The following is a 20,845-nucleotide window of genomic DNA, read 5'->3' as shown; positions in this document are numbered from 1 at the left end:
GGGGGTGTTTGTACGGATCCCGGGGATTGAGGGAGAGAGGGGGTGTTTGCACGGATCCCGGGGATTGAGGGGGGAGGGGGTTGTTTGCACGGATCCCGGGGATTGAAGGGGGAGAGGGGGGGATGTTTGCACGGTTCCTGGGTGATTGAGGGAGAGAGGGGGTGTTTGCACGGATCCCGGGGATTGAGGGAGAGAGGGGGGGATGTTTGCACGGTTCCCGGGTGATTGGGGGAGAGAGGGGGGGATGTTTGCACGGTTCCTGGGTGATTGAGGGAGAGAGGGGGTGTTTGCACGGATCCCGGGGATTGAGGGAGAGAGGGGGGATGTTTGCACGGTTCCCAGGGGGGAGGGGGTTGTTTGCACGGATCCCGGGGATTGAAGGGGGAGAGGGGGTGTTTGCACGGTTCCCAGGGATTGAGGGGGGAGGGGGTTGTTTGCACGGTTCCCGGGTGATTGAGGGAGAGAGGGGGGTGTTTGCACGGTTCCCAGGGATTGAGGGGGGAGGGGGATGTTTGCACGGTTCCTGGGTGATTGAGGGGGGGAGGGGGATGTTTGCACGGATCCCGGGGATTGAAGGGGGAGAGGGGGGTGTTTGCACGGATCCCGGGGATTGAGGGAAAGAGGGGGGATGTTTGCACGGTTCCCGGGTGATTGAGGGAGAGAGGGGGGTGTTTGTACGGATCCCGGGGATTGAAGGGGGAGAGGGGGTGTTTGCACGGATCTCGGGGATTGAAGGGGAGAGGGGGGTGTTTGCACGGATCCCGGGGATTGAAGGGGGAGGGGGGTGTTTGCACTGATCCCGGGGATTGAAGGGGAGAGGGGGGTGTTTGCACGGATCCCGGGGATTGAGGGGGGAGGGGGGTGTTTGCACGGATCCCGGGGATTGAAGGGGGGAGGGGGGTGTTTGCACGGATCCCGGGGATTGAAGGGGGGAGGGGGGTGTTTGCACGGATCCCAGGGATTGAGGGGGGTGTTTGCACGGTTCCCGGGTGATTGAGGGAAAGAGGGGGGATGTTTGCACGGTTCCCGGGTGATTGAGGGAAAGAGGGGGGGTGTTTGCACGGATCCCGGGGATTGAGGGGGTTGTTTGCACGGATCCCAGGGATTGAGGGGGTTGTTTGCACGGATCCCGGGTGATTGAGGGGAGGGGAGGGGAGGGGGGTTGTTTGCACGGATCCCGGGTGATTGAGGGGAGGGGAGGGGGTGTGTTTGCACGGATCCCGGGGATTGAAGGGGGAGGGGGTGTTTGCACGGATCCCGGGGATTGAGGGGGGAGGGGGGTGTTTGCACGGATCCCAGGGATTGAGGGGGGTGTTTGCACGGATCCCGGGGATTGAGGGAGAGAGGGGGGATGTTTGCACGGTTCCCGGGTGATTGGGGGAAAGTTAGGGGGATGTTTGCACGGTTCCCGGGTGATTGAGGGAAAGAGGGGGGGATGTTTGCACGGTTCCCGGGGATTGAGGGAAAGAGGGGGGGATGTTTGCACGGTTCCCGGGTGATTGAGGGAGAGAGGGGGTGTTTGCACGGTTCCCAGGGATTGAGGGGGGTGTTTGCACGGATCCCGGGGATTGAGGGGGGTGTTTGCACGGATCCCGAGGATTGAGGGGGGAGGGGGTTGTTTGTACGGATCCCGGGGATTGAGGGAGAGAGGGGGTGTTTGCACGGATCCCGGGGATTGAGGGGGGAGGGGGTTGTTTGCACGGATCCCGGGGATTGAAGGGGGAGAGGGGGGGATGTTTGCACGGTTCCCGGGTGATTGAGGGAGAGAGGGGGTGTTTGCACGGATCCCGGGGATTGAGGGAGAGAGGGGGGGATGTTTGCACGGTTCCCGGGTGATTGGGGGAGAGGGGGATGTTTGCACGGTTCCCAGGGGGGAGGGGGTTGTTTGCACGGATCCCGGGGATTGAAGGGGGAGAGGGGGTGTTTGCACGGTTCCCAGGGATTGAGGGGGGAGGGGGTTGTTTGCACGGTTCCCGGGTGATTGAGGGAGAGAGGGGGGTGTTTGCACGGTTCCTGGGTGATTGAGGGGGGGAGGGGGATGTTTGCACGGATCCCGGGGATTGAAGGGGGAGAGGGGGGTGTTTGCACGGATCCCGGGGATTGAGGGAAAGAGGGGGGATGTTTGCACGGTTCCCGGGTGATTGAGGGAGAGAGGGGGGTGTTTGCACGGATCCCGGGGATTGAGGGGGGAGGGGGTGTTTGCACGGATCCCGGGGATTGAAGGGGGTGTTTGCACGGATCCCGGGGATTGAAGGGGGAGAGGGGGTGTTTGCACGGATCCCGGGGATTGAGGGAAAGAGGGGGGATGTTTGCACGGTTCCCGGGGATTGAGGGGGGGTGCTTGCACGGTTCCCGGGGATTGAGGGAGAGAGGGGGTCTTTGCACGGTTCCCGGGGATTGAGGGAGAGAGGGGGTCTTTGCACGGTTCCCGGGGATTGAGGGAGAGAGGGGGTCTTTGCACGGTTCCCGGGGATTGAGGGGGGATGTTTGCACGGTTCCCGGGGATTGAGGGAGAGAGGGGGTCTTTGCACGGTTCCCGGGGATTGAGGGAGAGAGGGGGTCTTTGCACGGTTCCCGGGGATTGAGGGGGGATGTTTGCACGGTTCCCGGGGATGGAACACTCACCCTATAGATACACAACTGTGTAAGATCTGTTAGTTATTTAAAGCTCTGGTCAGACCCTATCTTGTGTATTGTGCTGAGGAAGGATATATTGGCCTTGGAGGGGGTGCAGCGCAGATTCACCAGAATGATACTGAGGTCAAAAGGGTTAAATGATGAGGACAGGTTGCATAGACGAGGCTTGTATTCCCTCGAGTATTGGAGATTAAGGGGCAATGTAATCGAGGTGTTTGAGATGATTAAAGGATTGGATTTGATAGGGTAGATAGAAACTATTTCCTCTGGTGGGGGAGTCCAGAACAAGGGGACATAATCTTAAAATTAGAGCCAGGCCATTCAGGGGTGATGTCAGGAAGCTCTTCTTCACACAAAGGGGAGTGGAAATCTGGAACTCTCCCCAAAAAAGCTGTTGAGGCTGGGGGTCAATTGAAAATTTCAAAACTGATATAGGTTTTTGTTAGATATTAGGAAATATGGAACCAAGGTGGGTAAATGGAGTTAAGATACAGATCAGCCGGCACCTAATTGAAGGCAGAACTGGCTCGAAGGGCTGAATGGCCGCCTCCTGTTCCTATGTTCCTGATGTGGAGATGCCGATGATGGACTGGGGTTGACAAATGTAAGGAATCTTACAACACCAGGTTATAGTCCAACAGTTTTATTTGAAAATCACAAGCTTTCGGAGGCTTTCTCCTTCGTCCCACACTCACCTGACGAAGGAGAAAGCCTCCGAAAGCTTGTGATTTTCAAATAAAACAGTTGGACTATAACCTGGCGTTGTAAGATTCCTTACATATGTTCCTGGTGTCAAACTAATTTAGTGTTCCCCATCCCAGTGTGCTGTATGACCCTGGCTGTCCTACATTGTTTGTGACATTGGTACCAATTTTGTCTTGCAGCCTTGCTGAGTGTCTCTGACAAGACTGGTCTGGTGAACTTTGCCAAGCGCCTGGTATCCGTTGGCCTGTCTCTCGTGGCTTCTGGCGGGACGGCTAAGGCTCTGCGGGACGCTGGTCTCGCTGTCAGGTGAGGAGTAAGGCGAGCCCTCCGTTAGCGCGGTTCTGCACCTTTCTATGCCACGTTGCTCAGGCTGTAGGTCACGCTACACACGGTGAGTGTAGACATTGGCTACCCCACAATAAATCACCCGCACTAATGATACGTCCCCCCTTACAGGATAGGGGCTATCATTCAGGATAGAATGATCGACCGTTCCTCGCTGCGCTCTGCTGTGTGCGTATAGGGGATCCTGATGTGGAAGAAAACATTCATTGTGCGAGGCCAGTGGGTGGGTTCAATATAAATTGGCTACATTTTCGAGAGGGCGAGCTTACCTGCACTGTCGGAGGTGACGTCTTTCGGATGAGACGTTAAACCGAGGCCCTGTCTGCTCTCTCGGGTGGACGTAAAAGATCCCAAGGCACTATTTCGAAGAAGAGAAGGGGAGTTCTCCCCGGTGTCCTGAAATATATTTATCTTTCAACCAACATCACTAAGAAACAGATTATCTATTCATTATCACATTGCTGTTTGTGGGATCCTGCTGTGCGCAAATTGGCTGCCGAGTTTCCTACATTACTACAGTGACTACACTTCAAAAGTACTTCATTGGCTGTAAAGCCCTTTGGGATATCCTGAGGTTGTGAAAGGCTCTAGATTATTGCAAGCCCTCCCCACCCTCCGTTTAGGCAGTGGATGGAAGAAATGTTTGCGTACTAGTTTAATTTACGGGCTGCAGCTTTGTGTGGGCCAAATATTGGTGTTCAAGTAACTTTTCATAGCACACTGACTATGAAAGGTTACACAAGGACCATGATTGCAGCTACACTCTCGCTTTGCTGCTGCGAGTTTATTCTATTCTTGTCATTATGTAATAGAGCTGCATTGCTGGGTTTAAAGCAGTTTCTGTACAATGACCGACGACTGGCTTTGCTGATTTGACCGGCCTTCCGTACTTTCGCCAGCAAGTTAGTGAAAAAAGATGATGATGATCCTGTGAGCTATGCTCCCCCTTCACGGGTAAAATCTTTGACTTCCAGGTAGCACCCAAGACTTGTACCTTTTCCCACGTTTGCAAGAAGTGGACACCAGCCAGAGTGCTGACTGGGTTTGTCCTGAGTACGCAAAGGTATCAGACCAGGCCAGGGTTGAATTTTCCCCAAAGAGAAAATTGAGGGAGATCTCATGACTGCCAGTAATGTTTGGGATAGTTCTGTGCTCTTTGTTGGTATCTACAGGGATTGTTGGGTCCTCCATATTTGGTACTGGCAAAATCAGTATCCACATGGATCTTTGGGATTGTTGGGTCCTCCATATTTGGTACTGGCAAAATCAGAGTCCGGGCATGATCTGTGCACATCGTACAATGTGCTAGTGTATAGTTTCCCAAATATCTTTGGCTATTTTAAGTATACATTTTGGTTAAGTTGTCCGTTCTACACCTACAAGGTCTGTACTCGTAACGGAGCTGGGCACGCAGGTCAGCTCCGATTTCACACAGCGATCCTACTGTCGAAAGAAATTAAATTGGGCCGTTTCTTTTTCCTCCCAAGGGATGTGTCTGAGATTACCGGGTTTCCTGAAATGTTAGGAGGACGAGTGAAGACTCTGCATCCTGCTGTACATGGAGGTGAGTGAGGATCGAGAAGGGGGGGAATACATGCTGTTTATATGTGATGCTAACGATAGATCGATAGGATAGGATAGGGCTGTGTGTTTACAGTGTGTATTTCTTTGCAGAATCCTCGAAGTTATATAAAGCCAGTTGTGGCCTAGTGTATTTCATAGAAATGTTCGACCTAGGTTTCACTTTATAAAATAGGAGGTGCAATACTTAATTTGGTTTGGGAGGGTCAAAGGTGGAGATGAGATTCATTGAGAATCAGTCCCTGATCTGAAGGAGGAACTTTCTGAAATTCCCCTCATGTCTTTTGATAAGTGCTGTAAAACATAGTGTTAACCCAACTAACCAACATCTGACCAGCGTGCGATGCTTCATAAGTTTTCTTTTCTTCTCCCCCCCCCGTTTTTGTATTTAGGGATCTTGGCACGGAATATTCCAGAAGACAAGTCTGATATTGAAAAACTTGGTTTCAGCTTAATAAGGTAAGACAGGCGAGTGATCAAGAGCCCTTGGCTTTCATGAGAGATGAGTCCCTGAAGGTGAAGTCGCTGTAACACGGAGTGGTGGGTGTCTCTCCTGACATCCCCCAGCTACTGTGGAACTCGCCTCAGCCATGGGGTTGGGAGTTGGCAGCAAGCGGAACTGTCTTTTTTTTCCTTCTCCCTCCAAGATGTTGACTCGTGTGGGCCGTAGGCCAGTGTTGCTGACAGCCCTGCCATACCTCCCCGTGCTTCATGTGAGGATGTTGGCTTGCTATTCGACTCTGCAGGGCATCGCAGCCAGGAGCAATCTTAGTCAGATGGTTGTGGGTTTAAGTCCGCACTCCATAATCTAGGCTGATCTCCAGCCTCGGTTTAACATCTCATCCGAAAGACGGTACCTCCGACAGTGCAGGACTCCCTCAGTACTGCACCGGATTGTCAGCTGAGATTTTGTGCTCAAGTTTCTGGAGTGGGACTCGATCCCACGACCTTCTGACTCCGAGGCGAGAGTGCTACCAACTGAGCCACGGCTGACACCCGAATAAGTTGAGCAGTACTTTTGCATGAAGCTCTGAGAGAGAAGAGCTGTGTTGTCTTCAGACACCTTTCTTCAAGCAGACCATAGCAGCCAAAAATGACACTTATAAGGGCTTTCCTCTCCGCCCTGTTCTTTCTGATGGCGCTGCCCTGAAGCAGGACTGTTCCTGCTGCCCTTTGACCTCTATCCCTGACAACCGTAGACCTTCAAACCTGGGGGCAGCGAGCAAACATTAGATTAGCACGGTCCAGAAGCAGTGCCTGAAACTAAGCAGATTCTGAGGTAAGCAATGGCCGTTTGACGCAGTGCAGCTCCACGGTGAGATAAAATTACCGAGCTTTTAGAAATGCAAGGGTTAATCAAGGACACCCAACGTGGATTTGTTAATGGCAAATTGCATTTTTACAAATAAGTTTTTTCCCCCCCCCCCCCCCCCCAAGAGGTGACGGGACAGATAAAGGGAATTTAGCAGATGTAGTGTGTGTGGATTTTCAGAAGGAGTTTCATGAGAGGTTTGAGAGGAAAAACTCGGGCATTTGGTATAAGAAGAAATGTAGCAGCCTGGGTAGAAAGTTGGTTGACTGGAAGCAAAGAGGGTAAATGAGCTTTGCTTGGATTGGTGAAGAGTTGGGAGTGGTGTACCCCAGGGGGGGCCAGTGAAATGTGCTGACAACACAAACGTTACGGGCTTTGACAAACTGGGGAAGGCTGTAAAGATATTCAGGAAGACTGAGGCAGGCAGGTGCTGGATGCGATTGAATGTGGATAGATGTGTTTTGGAAGCAAAACGTGGAATGGGCTCGATGGAAAGGTTCTGAAGGGTGCGGATGGGCGACAACGAGGTTAAGGAGGTCCGTAAACCTGAGCTCATCCAAAACTGGGCAGCTGCCCGTATCCGAACTCACCGAGTCCTGTTCAGTCATCACCCCTGTGCTTGGCTGCTGGTCCAGGAACGCCTCGAATTTAAAATTCTCATCCTTGTGCTCAAATCCCTCCGTGGCCTCGCCCCTCCCTATCTCTGTGACCTCCTCCAGCCCTGCAATCCTCCGAGATCTCTGCACTCCTCCAATTCTGGCCTCTTGTGCATCCTGATTTTCTTTGTTCCACCATTGGCGGCCGTGCCTTCAGCTGTCTAGGCCCTAAGCTCTGTAATTCCCTCCCTAAATCTCTCCACCTCTCTCCTCCTTTTAAGATGCTCCTTAAAACCTACCTCTTTGACCAAGCTTTTGGTCACCTGTCCTAATATCTCCTTATGTGGCTTGGTGTCAATTTTTTTGTCTGATTAAGCGCCTTGGGATGTTTTACTACGGTGCTATATAAATGCCAGTTGATGTCGTTGTCAAATGTGTAATTTGCTGAAAGTGTGGGCACAGGTAGATAAAGCAATTTTTTTTTTAAGCAGCCAGTAAAAATTTGGGATTTATAAATAGGGGCATAGAGTTCAAAAGTAAAGAACTAATGGTACATTTGTACAAGATATTGGTTAGGCCCACAATTAGAGTACTAAATATAGCACCCCATTATAGAAAGGACATTAAAGCACAGTGTAAATTCACTGGGATGATGCCAGGGATGGGAAATGATAGTTATGAGATACTGGAACTGGAGCTGCGACGGCTAAGAGAAGATTTTATAAGTTTAATGATCAAGGGTTTTGATGGTGAATGGAAAGAAACTACTTCCTCTGGTTGGGGAGTCAATGACGAGGGGCCATCAGTTTAAAATGTCACCGAGAGTGAGTGGAGAGGTTAAGAGAAATTCTTCATCCAGCTGTTTGTTGGAGTATGGAATGCTTTGCCACAGGGAGTGGCTTGAGGCAGAGGCCATTGGAAAATTCAACAAATACTTGATTCAGAGGAAGATACAGGACACGGGAAGAGAGCAGGGCAGTGGGATTCCAGGAATTGCTCCAGGAAAGAGTCAGCACAGACACTGGTTGAATGGCCTCCTTCTGTGCTGTAAACCTCTGATTCTATGTGCAGGATCGTTGAGTTGAGCAATAAATGAAAATGCTGATTAAACAGTTCGATCTCGGGGAAAGCTCACGTAGACTCGATTTTGTACGTCAGCTTCTGGGCTCCTGTTCTGACACAGCTTTCCTGCGTCGACTGCACACATTGCACGGTCTTTGCTCAGGGCCGCCCACAGCAGCTCACTGCTTTGTTGGGTATCGCAGTTAAACACTGAAAGAAAGACTTGCATTTATACAGTGCCTCAGGACATCCCGAAACCCTTCAGTCAGTGAAGTACTTTTGAAGTTTAGTGACACTTGTAATGAGGGAAAGCATGGCAGCGATTTTGTGCACTGCAAGATCCCACAAACAGAAATGTGGTAATGACCAGATCATCTGTTTTAGTGATGTTGGTTGAAGGATAAATATTGGCCAGGACATCGGGGAGAACTCCCCTGCTCTTATTCGAAATAGTGCCATGGGATCTTTTACATCCACCGGAGAGGGCAGACGGTGCCTCGGTATAACGTCTCATCTGAAAGACGGCAGTGCAGCACTCCCTCAGTACTGCATTGGGAGTGTCACCCTAGATTATCTGCTCAGGTCTGTGGAGCGGGGATTTGAACTCACGACCTTCTGACTCCGAGGCGGGAGTGCTACCCACTGAGCCACAGCTGAAACACTCGGCGAGCAGTCGACGAAGCACGTTCGAGAGTCTCTGCCCATGTTAATGAGTGCATGGATCTCTGCTTTGGTTCCGAGGTCTCTTAGTGTATACGTTGCATGAAATGTCAAGGTTCAGATGGTCCTGTAGAATTTTATTCCTTTATTCCCTTCTTCTCTCCCCCCCCGCATTCGGTCCACCCTAAAAACCTCTCGCCCCCCACCCCCCCTGGTGTTAACCCTTGCTGGGTTATGGCTCCTTAAGAGCTGGCTGCCCACCAGCGCCCAGTCCCGGGCATCTTCCTTCCCGAGTGGGTAAAGGTGGGTGATTGGGCCACAGATGGTGCAACAGCCAAGCCCGTTCCCCAAAGCTGCATACCTAGGCCGGTGGTTACCAACGCAGGGCCCGATTATCTTCCCCTCTTCTTGCCCACGATCACTTAAGCACCTGCCCCCAGTCTGAGATCAGCAAACTGAGCGCAGAGCAGTGTACTTAACCCACAGTGCTGACCTGTTTGCCTCATAATCGTGGCGTTGGACCTTAATGGTTGCAACTGCGGGTTAACCAGTTGGCACCTGCTGACAGGGCATCTCGTGTTGGTATCGTTCGTTCACTGCGAGGCCCGGCCGATCTTTACCTTTACCGATTTTGTTCTCCTCCCTCAGGGTGGTGGCGTGTAACCTGTACCCGTTTGTGAAAACTGTTTCTTCCCCGAATGTGACCCTGGCCGAGGCAGTGGAGCAGATCGACATTGGTAGGTTTTAGTTCGTGTTTTAATGCACTTCGAGAGAGGTGGGTTTGAAATTCTCAATTTTCTCATTTCCTCCTTCCCTAAGGAAGAACTTGCATTTATGGAACACTCTTCACCACCTCAGGATGCCCCGAAGTGTTCACAGCCAATAAAGTACTTTTGAAGCCTAGTCACTGTTGTAACGTAGGGAAACACGGCAGCCAATTTGTGCGCAGCAAGATCCCACAAACAGCAAAATGACCAGATAATTTATTTTGGTGATGTTGGGTTGAGGGATAAATGTTGGCCAGGACACCAGGGGGAACTCCCCTGCTCTACCTGAGAGGGCAAACTGGGCCTCGGTTCAACATCTCATCCGAAAGACGACACCCCGACAGTGCAGCACTCCCTCAGTAATGTACTGGGAGCGTCAGCCAAGACTCCCTATAGACGGGTAACATTAACTTTGCGTGCGGCCCCTTTTCGCGGCTGGGTTCGCTGAATCCACGTTGCTTGTGTTGTGCTGAACGCGCCCTGTAATTCTGTGTCTTGAAGGTGGAGTGACGCTGTTACGAGCTGCGGCAAAGAACCAGGCCCGCGTGACGGTGGTGTGCGATCCCCGCGACTACCCGTCTGTGGCCGAGGAAATGGAGGCGTCTCAGCAGAAGGACACTTCCCCGGAGACCAGGAGCGCCCTGGCATTGAAGGTATTCTGGATCCGTCTGATTGTAACCTGTGACCCTTGCCGCCCTCCTGAAGGTGTCGAGTCCTTCTGGGGTTCGGTTCCTCGGCCTGCCCTTCCTGCACTTCATTCCCAAATCCTTTGTGTGTGAGCCCAGGCACTGAGCGATGGCCAGCTGTTGGATTGTGCGTAGTGTTGGCGTTGGTCACAGCTGTGCCCATCCTGCCCTTGCTTGACGTCCACACCTCTGCATTCCCCAGTCGTTTGGGAGCAGTGAGGAGTGGGAGTTCCCGTGACCTTTGGGACCGCTGGCCGAGAGCCTGTTGCTAAGCCGGGCTGAGATCAGCTCCCTCAACGACCAGACCAGAGTTGTGTGACCGTAGGCCTTCCAGTCAGCATATCTGTTACCTATTGGTTTTATCGACCGTGTCACTGATGAAACTCCAACCCAACGTAATTTTGTCCCTCACACAACCTGTACCCGGAAGGCTGCCTCGCTCTTCCCTTCCCCCGACAATCTACGCCCTAGTAACACCCAAGCTTGCCGTCACGTAATCGTTCGTGTTTCCCTCAATCTTGGTATCCTGCTCTGCGTCGTTGGCTCATCACCCCGTCTCTAAATTTAAAACCAAATCTAGAGGACTGGAGAATTGCAAATGTCACCCCTTTGATCAAAAAAGGGTGTAAGGATAAACCCAGCAACTACAGGCCAGTCAGTTTAACCTCAGTGGTGGGGAAACTTTTAGAAATGATAATCCGGGACAGAATAAACAGTTACTTGGACGAGTGTGGATTGATTAGGGAAAGCCAGCGCGGATTTGTTAAAGGCAAATCGTGTTTAACTAACCTGAGAGTTTTTTGATGAGGTAACAGAGAGGGTAGATGAGAGCAATGCAGTTGATGTGGTGTATATGGACTTTCAAAAGGCGTTTGATAAAGTGCCACACGGTAGGCTTATCATCAAGATTGCGGCCCATGGAATAAAGGGGGCAGTAGCAACATGAATACAGAATTGGATAAGTGACAGGAAACAGAGAATAATGGTGAACGGTTGTTTTCAGACTGGAGGGAGGTGTACAATGATGTTCCCCAGGAGTCAGTGCTGGGACCACTGCTTTTCTTGATATATATTAATGACTTGGACTTGGGTGTACAGGGCACAATTTCAACATTTGCAGATGACACAAAACTTGGAAGGGTAGTAAACAGTGAGGAGGATAGTGATAAACTTCAAGAGGATATAGACAGGCTGGTGGAATGGGCGGACACGTGGCAGATGAAATTTAACGCAGAAAAATGCGAAGTGATACATTTCGGTAGGAAGAATGAGGAGAGGCAATATAAACCAGAGGGCACAACTCTAAAAGGGGTGCAGGAACAAAGAGATCTGGTGGGTATATGTGCACAAATTGTTAAAGGTGGCAGGGCAGGTTGAGAAAGCGGTTAAAAAAGCATACGGGATCCTGGGCTTTATAAATAGAGGCACAGACTACAAAAGTATGGAAGTCATGATGAACCTTTATAAAACACTGGTTCGGCCACAACTGGAGTATTGTGTCCAGTTCTGGGCACTGCACTTTAGGAAGGATGTGAAGGCCTTAGAGAGGGTGCAGAAGAGATTTACTAGAATGATTCCAGGGATGAGGAACTTTAATTACGCAGATAGACTGGAGAAGCTGGGGTTGCTCTCCTTGGAACAGAGAAGGTTGAGAGGAGATTTGGAAGAAGTATTCAAAATCATGAAGGGTCTAGACAGAGTAGATGGAGAGAAACTGTTTCCATTGGTGGAAGGGTCAAGAACCAGAGGACATAGATTTAAGGTGATTGGCAAAAGAACCAAAGGTGACATGAGGAAAAACCTTTTTATACAGCGAGTGGTTAGGATCTGGAATGCACTGCCTGAGGGGGTGGTGGAGGCAGATTCAATCATGGCCTTCAAAAGGGAACTGGATAAGTACTTGAAAGGAAAAAATTTGCAGGGCTACGCAAGGGGCAGGGGAGTGGGACTAGCTGGATTGCTCTTGCATAGAGCCAGTGTGGACTCGATGGGCTGAACGGCCTCCTTCTGTGCTGTAACCTTTCTATGATTCTATTGTGATCACCGGTTTCCATTAGCACTTCCGTATTGCGATTATGAATCCTGACACGCTCTATCCTCACTCCGGTTCAGTGAAATGATCGGTTTCTTTATTTTTCTCCCCCCTTCCTGAGGCCTTTACTCACACGGCCCAGTACGACGAGGCGATTTCCAATTACTTCCGGAAGGAATGCGGCCAGGGAGAGTCGCAGCTTCCCCTGAGATACGGGATGAATCCTCACCAGACTCCTGCACAGATCTACACACAGAGGCCTAAGCTCCCGATTAAAGGTGGGCAAGCAGCTTCAGGGGCCCAGGCATTCAATAAAAAAACATTGTTTGGGGTCAATAGAGGTCAGCAGTTGGGAACCAAATGAAGTGTGATCATCAGTGCACGGTCACTTAAAGAATGAAAGACTTGCATTTATATAGCGCCGTTCACACATTCTGGATGTCCCAAAGCGCTTTACAGCCAATTAAAGTACTTTTGAAGTGTGGTCACTGTTATAATGTAGGAATCGCAGCAGCCAATTTGCGCACAGCAAGGTCCCACAAACAGCAACGTGATAACGAGCAGATAATCTGTTCTAGTGATGTTGGTTGAGGGATGGATATTGGCCAAGATATCGGGGAGAACTCCCCTGCTCTGAATAGTGCCCTGGGATCTTTTACAGCCACCTGAGAGGGCAGTTTAACGTCTCATCTGCAAGACGGCACCTCTGACAGTGCAGCACTCCCTCAGTACTGCACTGGGAGTGTCAGCCTGGATAATGTGCTCAAGTCTCTATAGTGGGACTTGAACCCACGACCCTACTCATTGAATAGAGCGCTACCCACTGAGCCACGGCTGACCCCTTAAAATGCAGTCAGATTGTATCAGGCGAGATTCTTTATTACTTGTACTTGATCTCTCTCTCTCTCTCTCTACAGTTCTGAACGGATCACCTGGCTTCATCAATCTTTGTGATGCTTTGAACGCCTGGCAACTGGTGAGAGAACTGAAACAGGCCCTGGGCCTCCCCGCCGCCACCTCCTTCAAACACGTCAGCCCCGCAGGTAAGGACTGTAATGGCAGGGCCCAGTGTGAGCATGGCACCGCTCACACCCCTTGTGAAATCTAACTCGGTCAGCCCGAATGCCAGTCTGATACACAACGCTGACTTTGTACCGCACCCAATATAAAGGTCCATATCTTGCTGGAAAAATAATGGATGTTAATGACGCACGCCATTAATGTGGCAGTAACGGAGACCTGGCTCAAAAAAGGGTTGGATTGGGTGCTAAATATTCCTGGATACAAAGTGTTCAGGAAAGAAAGGAGGGGGGCATGGTGGAGGCAGTATTGATTAAGGAGAATATTGCAGTGCTGGAGAGAGAGGATGTCCTGGAGGGGTCAAGGACAGAATCTATTTGGTTAGAGTTAAGAAACAATAGAGGTGCCATTACACTACTGGGTGTATTCTATAGACCACCAACTAGTGGGAGTGAAATAGAGGAACAAATTTGCAGGGAAATTATAGGGAGGTGCAAGAGCCATAGTGTAGTGATAATCGGAGACTTCAACTCTCCTAATATAGACTGGGATAGTAATAGTGTAAGGGGCAAAGAGAGGGAGGAATTTTTGAAGTGTGTTGAGGAGAACTTTCTTGACCAGTACGTTTCCGGCCCAATGAGGAAGGAGGCATTGCTGGTTCTGGGGAATGAGGCAGGCCATTGGAGCAAGTGTCAGTGGGGGAACATTTAGGGAACAGCGATCATAGTATCATAATGTTTAGATTCGCTATGGAAAAGGACAAGGAGCAATCTAAAGTAAAAATACTCAATTGGAGGAGGGCCAATTTCAGTGGGATGAGAACGGATCTGGCCCGGGTAAATTGGAATCAAAGATTGGCAGGTAAAACTGTAATTAAACAAAGGGCGGCCTTTAAAGGGGAGATGGTTCGGGTACAGTCTAGGTACATTCCCACGTGGGGGAAAGGGAGGGCAACTAAAGCCAGAGCTCCCTGGATGACGAAAGAGATAGAGAGTAAGAAGCAGAAAAAGGGGCATATGACAGATGTCAGGTTGATAATACAAGTGAGAACCAGGCAGAATATAGAAAGTTCAGCGGGGAAGTGAGAGAGGAAATAAGAGGGGCAAAGAAGGAGTAGGAGAATAGACTGACGGCCAACATAAAAGGGAATCCAAAAGTCTTCTATAGCGTAAACAGTAAACGGTAGTAAGAGGAGGGGTGGGACCGATTAGGGACCAAAAAGGAGATCTACGCATGGAGGCAGAAGGCATGACTGAGGTACTAAATGAGTACTTTGCATCTGTCTTTACCAAGGAAGAAGATGCTGCCTAAGTCTCAGTAAAAGAGGAGGTAGTTGAGATACTGGATAGGCTAAAAATTGATAAAGAAGAGGTACTAGAAAGGCTAGCTGTACTTCAAGTAGATAAGTCACCCGGTCCGGATGGGATGCATCCCAGGTTGTTGAGGGAAGTAAGGGTGGAAATTGTGGAGGTACTGGTCATAATCTTCCAATCATCCTCAGATGCGGAGATGGTGACAGGATCGGAGAATTGCAAATGTTACACAATTGTTGAAAAAAGGGTGTAAGTTGATAAACCAGGCAACTACAGGCCAGTCAGTTTAAACTCGGTAGTGGGGAAACTTTTAGAAAATGATATTCCGGGATAAAATTAACAGTCGCTTGGACAAGTGTGGATTAATTAAGGAAAGCCAGCACAGATTTGTTAAAGCAAAATCGTGTTTATCTAACTTGATAGAGTTTTTTGATGAGGAAACAGAGAGGGTCGATGAGGCCAATGCGGTTGATGTGGTGTAAATGGACTCCCAAAGGGCATTTGGTAAAGAGCATCATGGTAGGTTTGTCATCAGAGTTGAAGCCCATGGAATAACGGGGGCAGCGGCAACGTGGATATGAAATTGGCTAAGTGACAGGAAACAGAGCGTAGGGGTGACCGGTTGTTTTTCGGACTGGAGGGAGGTGTACAGTGGTGTTCCCCAGGGGTTGGTGCTGGGACCACTGCTTTCCTTGATATATATTCAGGACTTGGACTTGGATGTACAGGGCACAATTTCAAAATTTGCAGATGACACAACACTTGGAAATGTAGTGAACAGTGAGTAGGATAGTAATAGACTTCAACAGAACATAGACAGGCTGGTGGAATGGGCGGACACGTGGCCGATGAAATTTAACGCAGAAAAGTGTGAAGTGATACATTTTGGTAGGAAGAACGGGGAGAGGCAATATAAACTAAAGGGTACAATTCTAAAAGGGGTTCAGGAACAGGGAGACCTGGGGGTATATGTGCACAAATCGTTGAAGGTGGGAGGGCAGGTTGAGAAAGCGGTTAAAAAAGCATACGGGATCCTGGGCTTTATAAATAGAGTACAAAAACAAGGAAGTTATGATGAACCTCTATAAAAGGTTCAGCCACAACTGGAGTATTGTGTCCAATTCTGGGCACTATACTTTTGGAAAGATGTGAAGGGTTTAGAGAGGATGCAGAAGAGATTTACTAGAATGATTCCAGGGCTGAGGGACTTCAGTTATGTGGATAGACTGGAGAAAGCTGAGTTGTTCTCCTGTTGAGAGGGCATTTGATAGAGGTATTCTAGACAGAGTAGACAGAGAAACTGTTCCCATTGGTGGAAGGGTCAAGAACCAGAGGACATAAATTTAAGGTGATTGGAAAAAGAACCAAAGGTGACATGAGGAAAAACATTTTTACACAGCGAGTGGTTAGGATCTGGAATGCACTGCCTGAGGGGGTGGTGGAGGCAGATTCAGTCAAGGGAATTGGATAAATACTTGAAGGGAAAAAAATTGCCGGGTTACTGATGGGTGTCAGACGGTGCCGGGTTACGGATAGGCATCGGACAATATAAAGTTACAGCACAGAAGAAGGACATTCGGCCCATCGTGTCCATGCCACCCAAAAAAGAGCTATCCAGCTTAATCCCACTTTCCAGCACTTGGTCCGTAGTCTTGTATGTTACAGCACTTCAAGTGCACATCCAGGTACTTTTTAAATGCGATGAGGGTTTCTGCCTCTACCACCCTTTCAGGCAGTGAGTTCCAGACTCCCACCACCCTCTAGGTGAAAACATTTCTCCTCAGCTCCCCTCTAATCCTTCCACCAATCACTTTAAAATCTATGCCCCCTGGTCACTGACCCTTCTGCTAAGGGAAATAGGTCCTCCCTATCCACTCTATCTAGTCCTGTCATAATTTTATACACCTCAATTAAATCTCCCCTCAGCCTCCTCTGTTCCAGAGAACAACCCCAGCCTATCCTATCTTTTCTCATAGCTAAAATTCTCCAGTCCTGGCAACATCCTCGTAAATCTCCTCTGTACCCTCTCTAGTGCAATTACATCTTTCCTGTAATGCGGTGACCAGAACTGTACACAGTACTCAAGCTGTGGCCTAACCAATATTTTATACAGTTCTAGCATAACCTCCCTGCTCTTATATTCTATGCCTCAGCTAATAAAGGAAAGTATCCTCTATGCCTTTTTAACCACCTTATCTACCTATCCTGCAACCTTCAGGGATCTGTGGACATGCACTCCAAGGTCCCTTTGTTCCTCTACACCTCTCAGTATCCACCGATTTATTGTGTACGCCCTTGCCTTGTTTGCCCTGTCCAAATGTATTACCTCACATTTCTCTGGATTGAATTCCATTTGCCACTTTTCTGCCCACCTGAGCAGTCCATTGATATCTTCCTGCAGTCTACAGCTTTCCTCCTCACTATCAACCACATGGCCAATTTTTGTATCATCTGCAAACTTCTTGATCAAGCCCCCTACATTCAAGTCCAAATCATTAATATATACTACAAAAAGCGAGGGACCTAGTACTGAGCCCTGCGGGACCCCACTGGAAACAGCCTTCCAGTCACAAAAACACCCGTCGACCATTATCCCTTTGCTTCCTGCCACTGAGCCAATTTTGGATCCAACTTGCCACTTTCCCTTGGATCCCATGGGCTTTTACTTTTTTGACCAGTCTGCCAGGTGGGACCTTGTCAAAAGCCTTGCTAAAATCCATGTAGACTACATCAAAGGCGTTAACCTCATCGACCCTCCTTGTTACCTCCTCAAAAAATTCAATCAAGTTAGTCAGACATGACCTTCGCTTAACAAATCCACGCTGACTGTCCTTGATTAACCCGTGCCTTTCTAAATGATGATTTATGCTGTCTCTCAGAATCGACATGTTGGCGCATGCCGGGTTACTGACTGGTTGAAACTGAAAAGCACAGTTTGAACTGCTGTCTTCTGATCATTGATTGATTTGATTTTAATGGCATTTGCACCGGTCACAAGTTGCAGCCCAGTCGTGGTCGCGGCAGCTCCTTTTGAGGAGTGGGCTGGGAGTGATCAGAAGACCCCATCTGCTGATAAAGGTTTGATGTGGTGTATTCGACCCACCTCGCTGCAGTTCGCAAACATGTCAGCTTAAAGCACGAAGTGGGGACACTTGATTTTAAACTCACCCCGATGTTTTCACCAACATTAGCCAATGCCCTAATCTTCAAAACAGTAAAGAACGGGAGAGTATTTTGAATAAAATCCATTCCCTTGCCTGATGTTTAACCTTTAAACATGGTCAAAGGAAACTGGAATTGGGGAACGAAAGCAACATTTTAAAAAATTTGTTTATTTTTAAAACCACGTAACTCTTATCTGGCCGTTTTGGATTCCGGGAGCTCAGTACCCGTGAGTCAGCTCCAAACGGCTCTTTATCTTCATCCGCTTGCCTTTTTTGTTGAAAATTTACAAGCATTTCAAACTGAGAGAGAAATTGAGTGTGTCTTGCTTCAAGGGCTTTGCTCTTTGACGTCGTAGTGTCGATGTTTTGCCTCTAGGTGCTGCTATTGGCGTGCCACTGACTGAAGAAGAAGCCAAGGTCTGTATGGTGCACGACAAGTACAGCGATCTCACTCCACTGGCTACAGCGTATGCTAGAGCGAGGGGTTAGTATCGACATCTCTCCATTACACTGGGGTTTTAAAAAAAATACGGGAATGAGGAAAATCGGAGCGAAAGGTCAAAAATACCAGAAATACACAGCATCAGTAAAGAGAAAACATAGATAGGAACAGGAGGAGGCCATTCAGCCCCACGGGCCTGTTCCATCATTCAACAAAAATCTATTTCAGTTTTCAAAATTTTCAATTGTCCTTCAGCCTCAACAGCTTTTTGGGGGAGAGAGTTCCAGATTTCCACTCCCCTTTGTGTGAAGAAGTGCTTTCTGATACCACCCCTGAATGGCCTAGCTCTAATTTTGAGGTTATGCCCCCTTGTTCTGGACTCCCCCACCAGAGGAAATAGTGTCTCTCGATCCACCCTATCAAATCCTTTAATCATCTTAAACACCTCAATTAGATCACCCCTTAATCTTCTATACTCAAGGGAATACAAGCCTAGTCTCTGCAACCTGTCCTAATAATTTAAACCTTTCACTCCCGGTATCATTCTGGTGAATCTGCGCTGCACCCCCTCCATTATATCCTGAGGTACGGTAGTCCAGGTGAGGTCTAACCAGAGCTCTGTCCAGCTGTAACATAACTTCCACCCCTTGAGATAAAGGCCAACATTCCATTAACTAGCTCTTAGGCACAGCGGTAGTTTTTGCTCCAAAAAATTGAATTATAAATAATTTGATTTAAGAGGAGTGGACTGTTTGACTGCAGCCGATGATTATATTTTATTTTGCTGCATTTCCCCTCGAGAATCTCGAATGTTTCCGCTGAGCCGTGTTGGCCAGTCGGTTCGGGGGGGTGGGGGTCCGTAATTTGATTGACGGTAGCGAGTCTCTGCGCCCGCCCGTGTCGGCTCAGGCGCGTGGCGGTTGCGGCGTAAGCCGGGTTACCGTGGAAACCGACACCCAAGCTGTGGCCTTTGCTCCGCAGGTGCTGACAGGATGTCCTCCTTTGGTGATTTCATCGCCCTGTCTGATGTTTGCGACGTTCAAACTGCCCGGATAATCTCCAGAGAGGCAAGTTCGAGAAGGAAAAGCGACTGAACAGAACTCGATGTTTGCAGTAGGGGCGGGGGGGTGGTGGGAATCCAGGGGTTATTTTGGACCCGACGCAAAACCAAGGGGGAGTGAGAGCTTGGTACAAATGGTGCAAAGCAACTTTATCTTAGCAGTTGGCAAAAGTGTGTCATCCATACTTATTAGAAAGCGAGCACTTACATTTATATCGCGCCTTTCATGACCGAAGGACGTCCCAAAGCATTTTACAGCCAATGAGGTACTTTTGACGTGTAGTCACTGTTGTAATGTAGGAAACGCAGCGGCCAATTTGCACACAGGAAGGTCCCACAAACAGCAATGTGTTAATGACCAGATAATCTGTTTTAGTGATGATGTTGGTTGAGGGTTGAATATTGGCCAGGACACCAGGGAGAACTCCCCTGGTATTCTTCAAATAGCACTGTGGGATCTTTTACATCCACCTGAGACGGCAAACATTTAACGTCTCATGTGAAATCTGCACCTCCCTCAGTACTGCACTGGAGAGTCAGCCTGGATTATGTGCTCAGGTCTCTGGAGTGTGACTTGAACCCAGAACTTTCTGACTGAGGTGAGAATGCTGCCCGCTGAGCCGTGACCAACACTTAATCTCGTGTGTGTGTGTGTGATATTACATTAGGAATCCTTCAATTAATGGGAATGCAGGACTGGAGCAGAAAGTGCTATTCTTGGGAAGCTGTGTTGATGGTTCAAGTCGGGATAAAATAAATGGAAGAGTGGGTTTTATAGTTGGAGAGTGGTGGAATGTCGGGCGAATTGGGAGTGTGGGAGGAGGAGAAGCAGGGATTTTCTGGTGAAAGTCATTGTACCTGCGGAAGCCGAGCCTTGCACCTCAATGAAGCCTGAGTATATAGGCCCTGACACATGGGCCTGCTCCTACTAAACTGAAGCTGCCTGAATTACAGGTGTCGGATGGAATCATCGCACCCGGTTACGAGCAAGAAGCTTTGGAAATCCTGTCCAGAAAGAAAAGTGGAAACTATTGCGTCTTGCGGGTAAGTGGGCTAATCCCCCTCCTCTGATACTCTGCCAAGGTACTGGGGCCACACTTCTGGCTTATTAACCCTCAAGATGCTGCATAAAACCTTTGAGAAGACCAAAGACTCGCTTAGAATTCTGACTGGCAGCAATGTTTTTTATATTGTTCCCCAGTTTCTCTCTCCACAAGTCGCAGACTGGCACTGAGGTGCCATTGTGTGGGCACAGGGCCCTGCCCCTCAACCTAATCGTTCGAGTAGGCACTTCCCAGCAGAGGTCACCGAAAGAAAGACTCGCACTTATACAGTGCCTTTCACGACCTCAGGACGTCCCAAAGCGCTTTACAGCCGATGTAGTCACTGTTGTAATGTAGGAAACACGGCAGTCAATTTGCGCACAGCAAGATCCCACAAACAGCAATGAGATAATGACCAGA

General features: G+C 49.2%; 1 protein-coding gene across 1 annotated transcript in view; it reads left to right on the top strand.

The window, feature by feature from the left end:
• Positions 1 to 20,845, top strand: part of atic (5-aminoimidazole-4-carboxamide ribonucleotide formyltransferase/IMP cyclohydrolase) — a 42,501-nt gene that overhangs the window by 12,578 nt on the left and 9,078 nt on the right. Inside the window, exons 2-11 of the mRNA XM_067988108.1 lie at positions 3,522 to 3,648; positions 5,175 to 5,251; positions 5,661 to 5,727; positions 9,547 to 9,635; positions 10,167 to 10,318; positions 12,505 to 12,661; positions 13,301 to 13,426; positions 18,257 to 18,364; positions 19,304 to 19,389; positions 20,337 to 20,426. Of these exons, the coding sequence (XP_067844209.1) occupies positions 3,522 to 3,648; positions 5,175 to 5,251; positions 5,661 to 5,727; positions 9,547 to 9,635; positions 10,167 to 10,318; positions 12,505 to 12,661; positions 13,301 to 13,426; positions 18,257 to 18,364; positions 19,304 to 19,389; positions 20,337 to 20,426 (1,079 nt within the window). The remainder of the gene's footprint in view (positions 1 to 3,521; positions 3,649 to 5,174; positions 5,252 to 5,660; positions 5,728 to 9,546; positions 9,636 to 10,166; positions 10,319 to 12,504; positions 12,662 to 13,300; positions 13,427 to 18,256; positions 18,365 to 19,303; positions 19,390 to 20,336; positions 20,427 to 20,845) is intronic.

This window comes from Heptranchias perlo, chromosome 7 (assembly GCF_035084215.1).
Source record: "Heptranchias perlo isolate sHepPer1 chromosome 7, sHepPer1.hap1, whole genome shotgun sequence".
Taxonomy (NCBI): domain Eukaryota; kingdom Metazoa; phylum Chordata; class Chondrichthyes; order Hexanchiformes; family Hexanchidae; genus Heptranchias; species Heptranchias perlo.
Note: the sequence above shows the minus strand (reverse complement) of the source record. Positions and strands in the feature narration are given on the sequence as shown.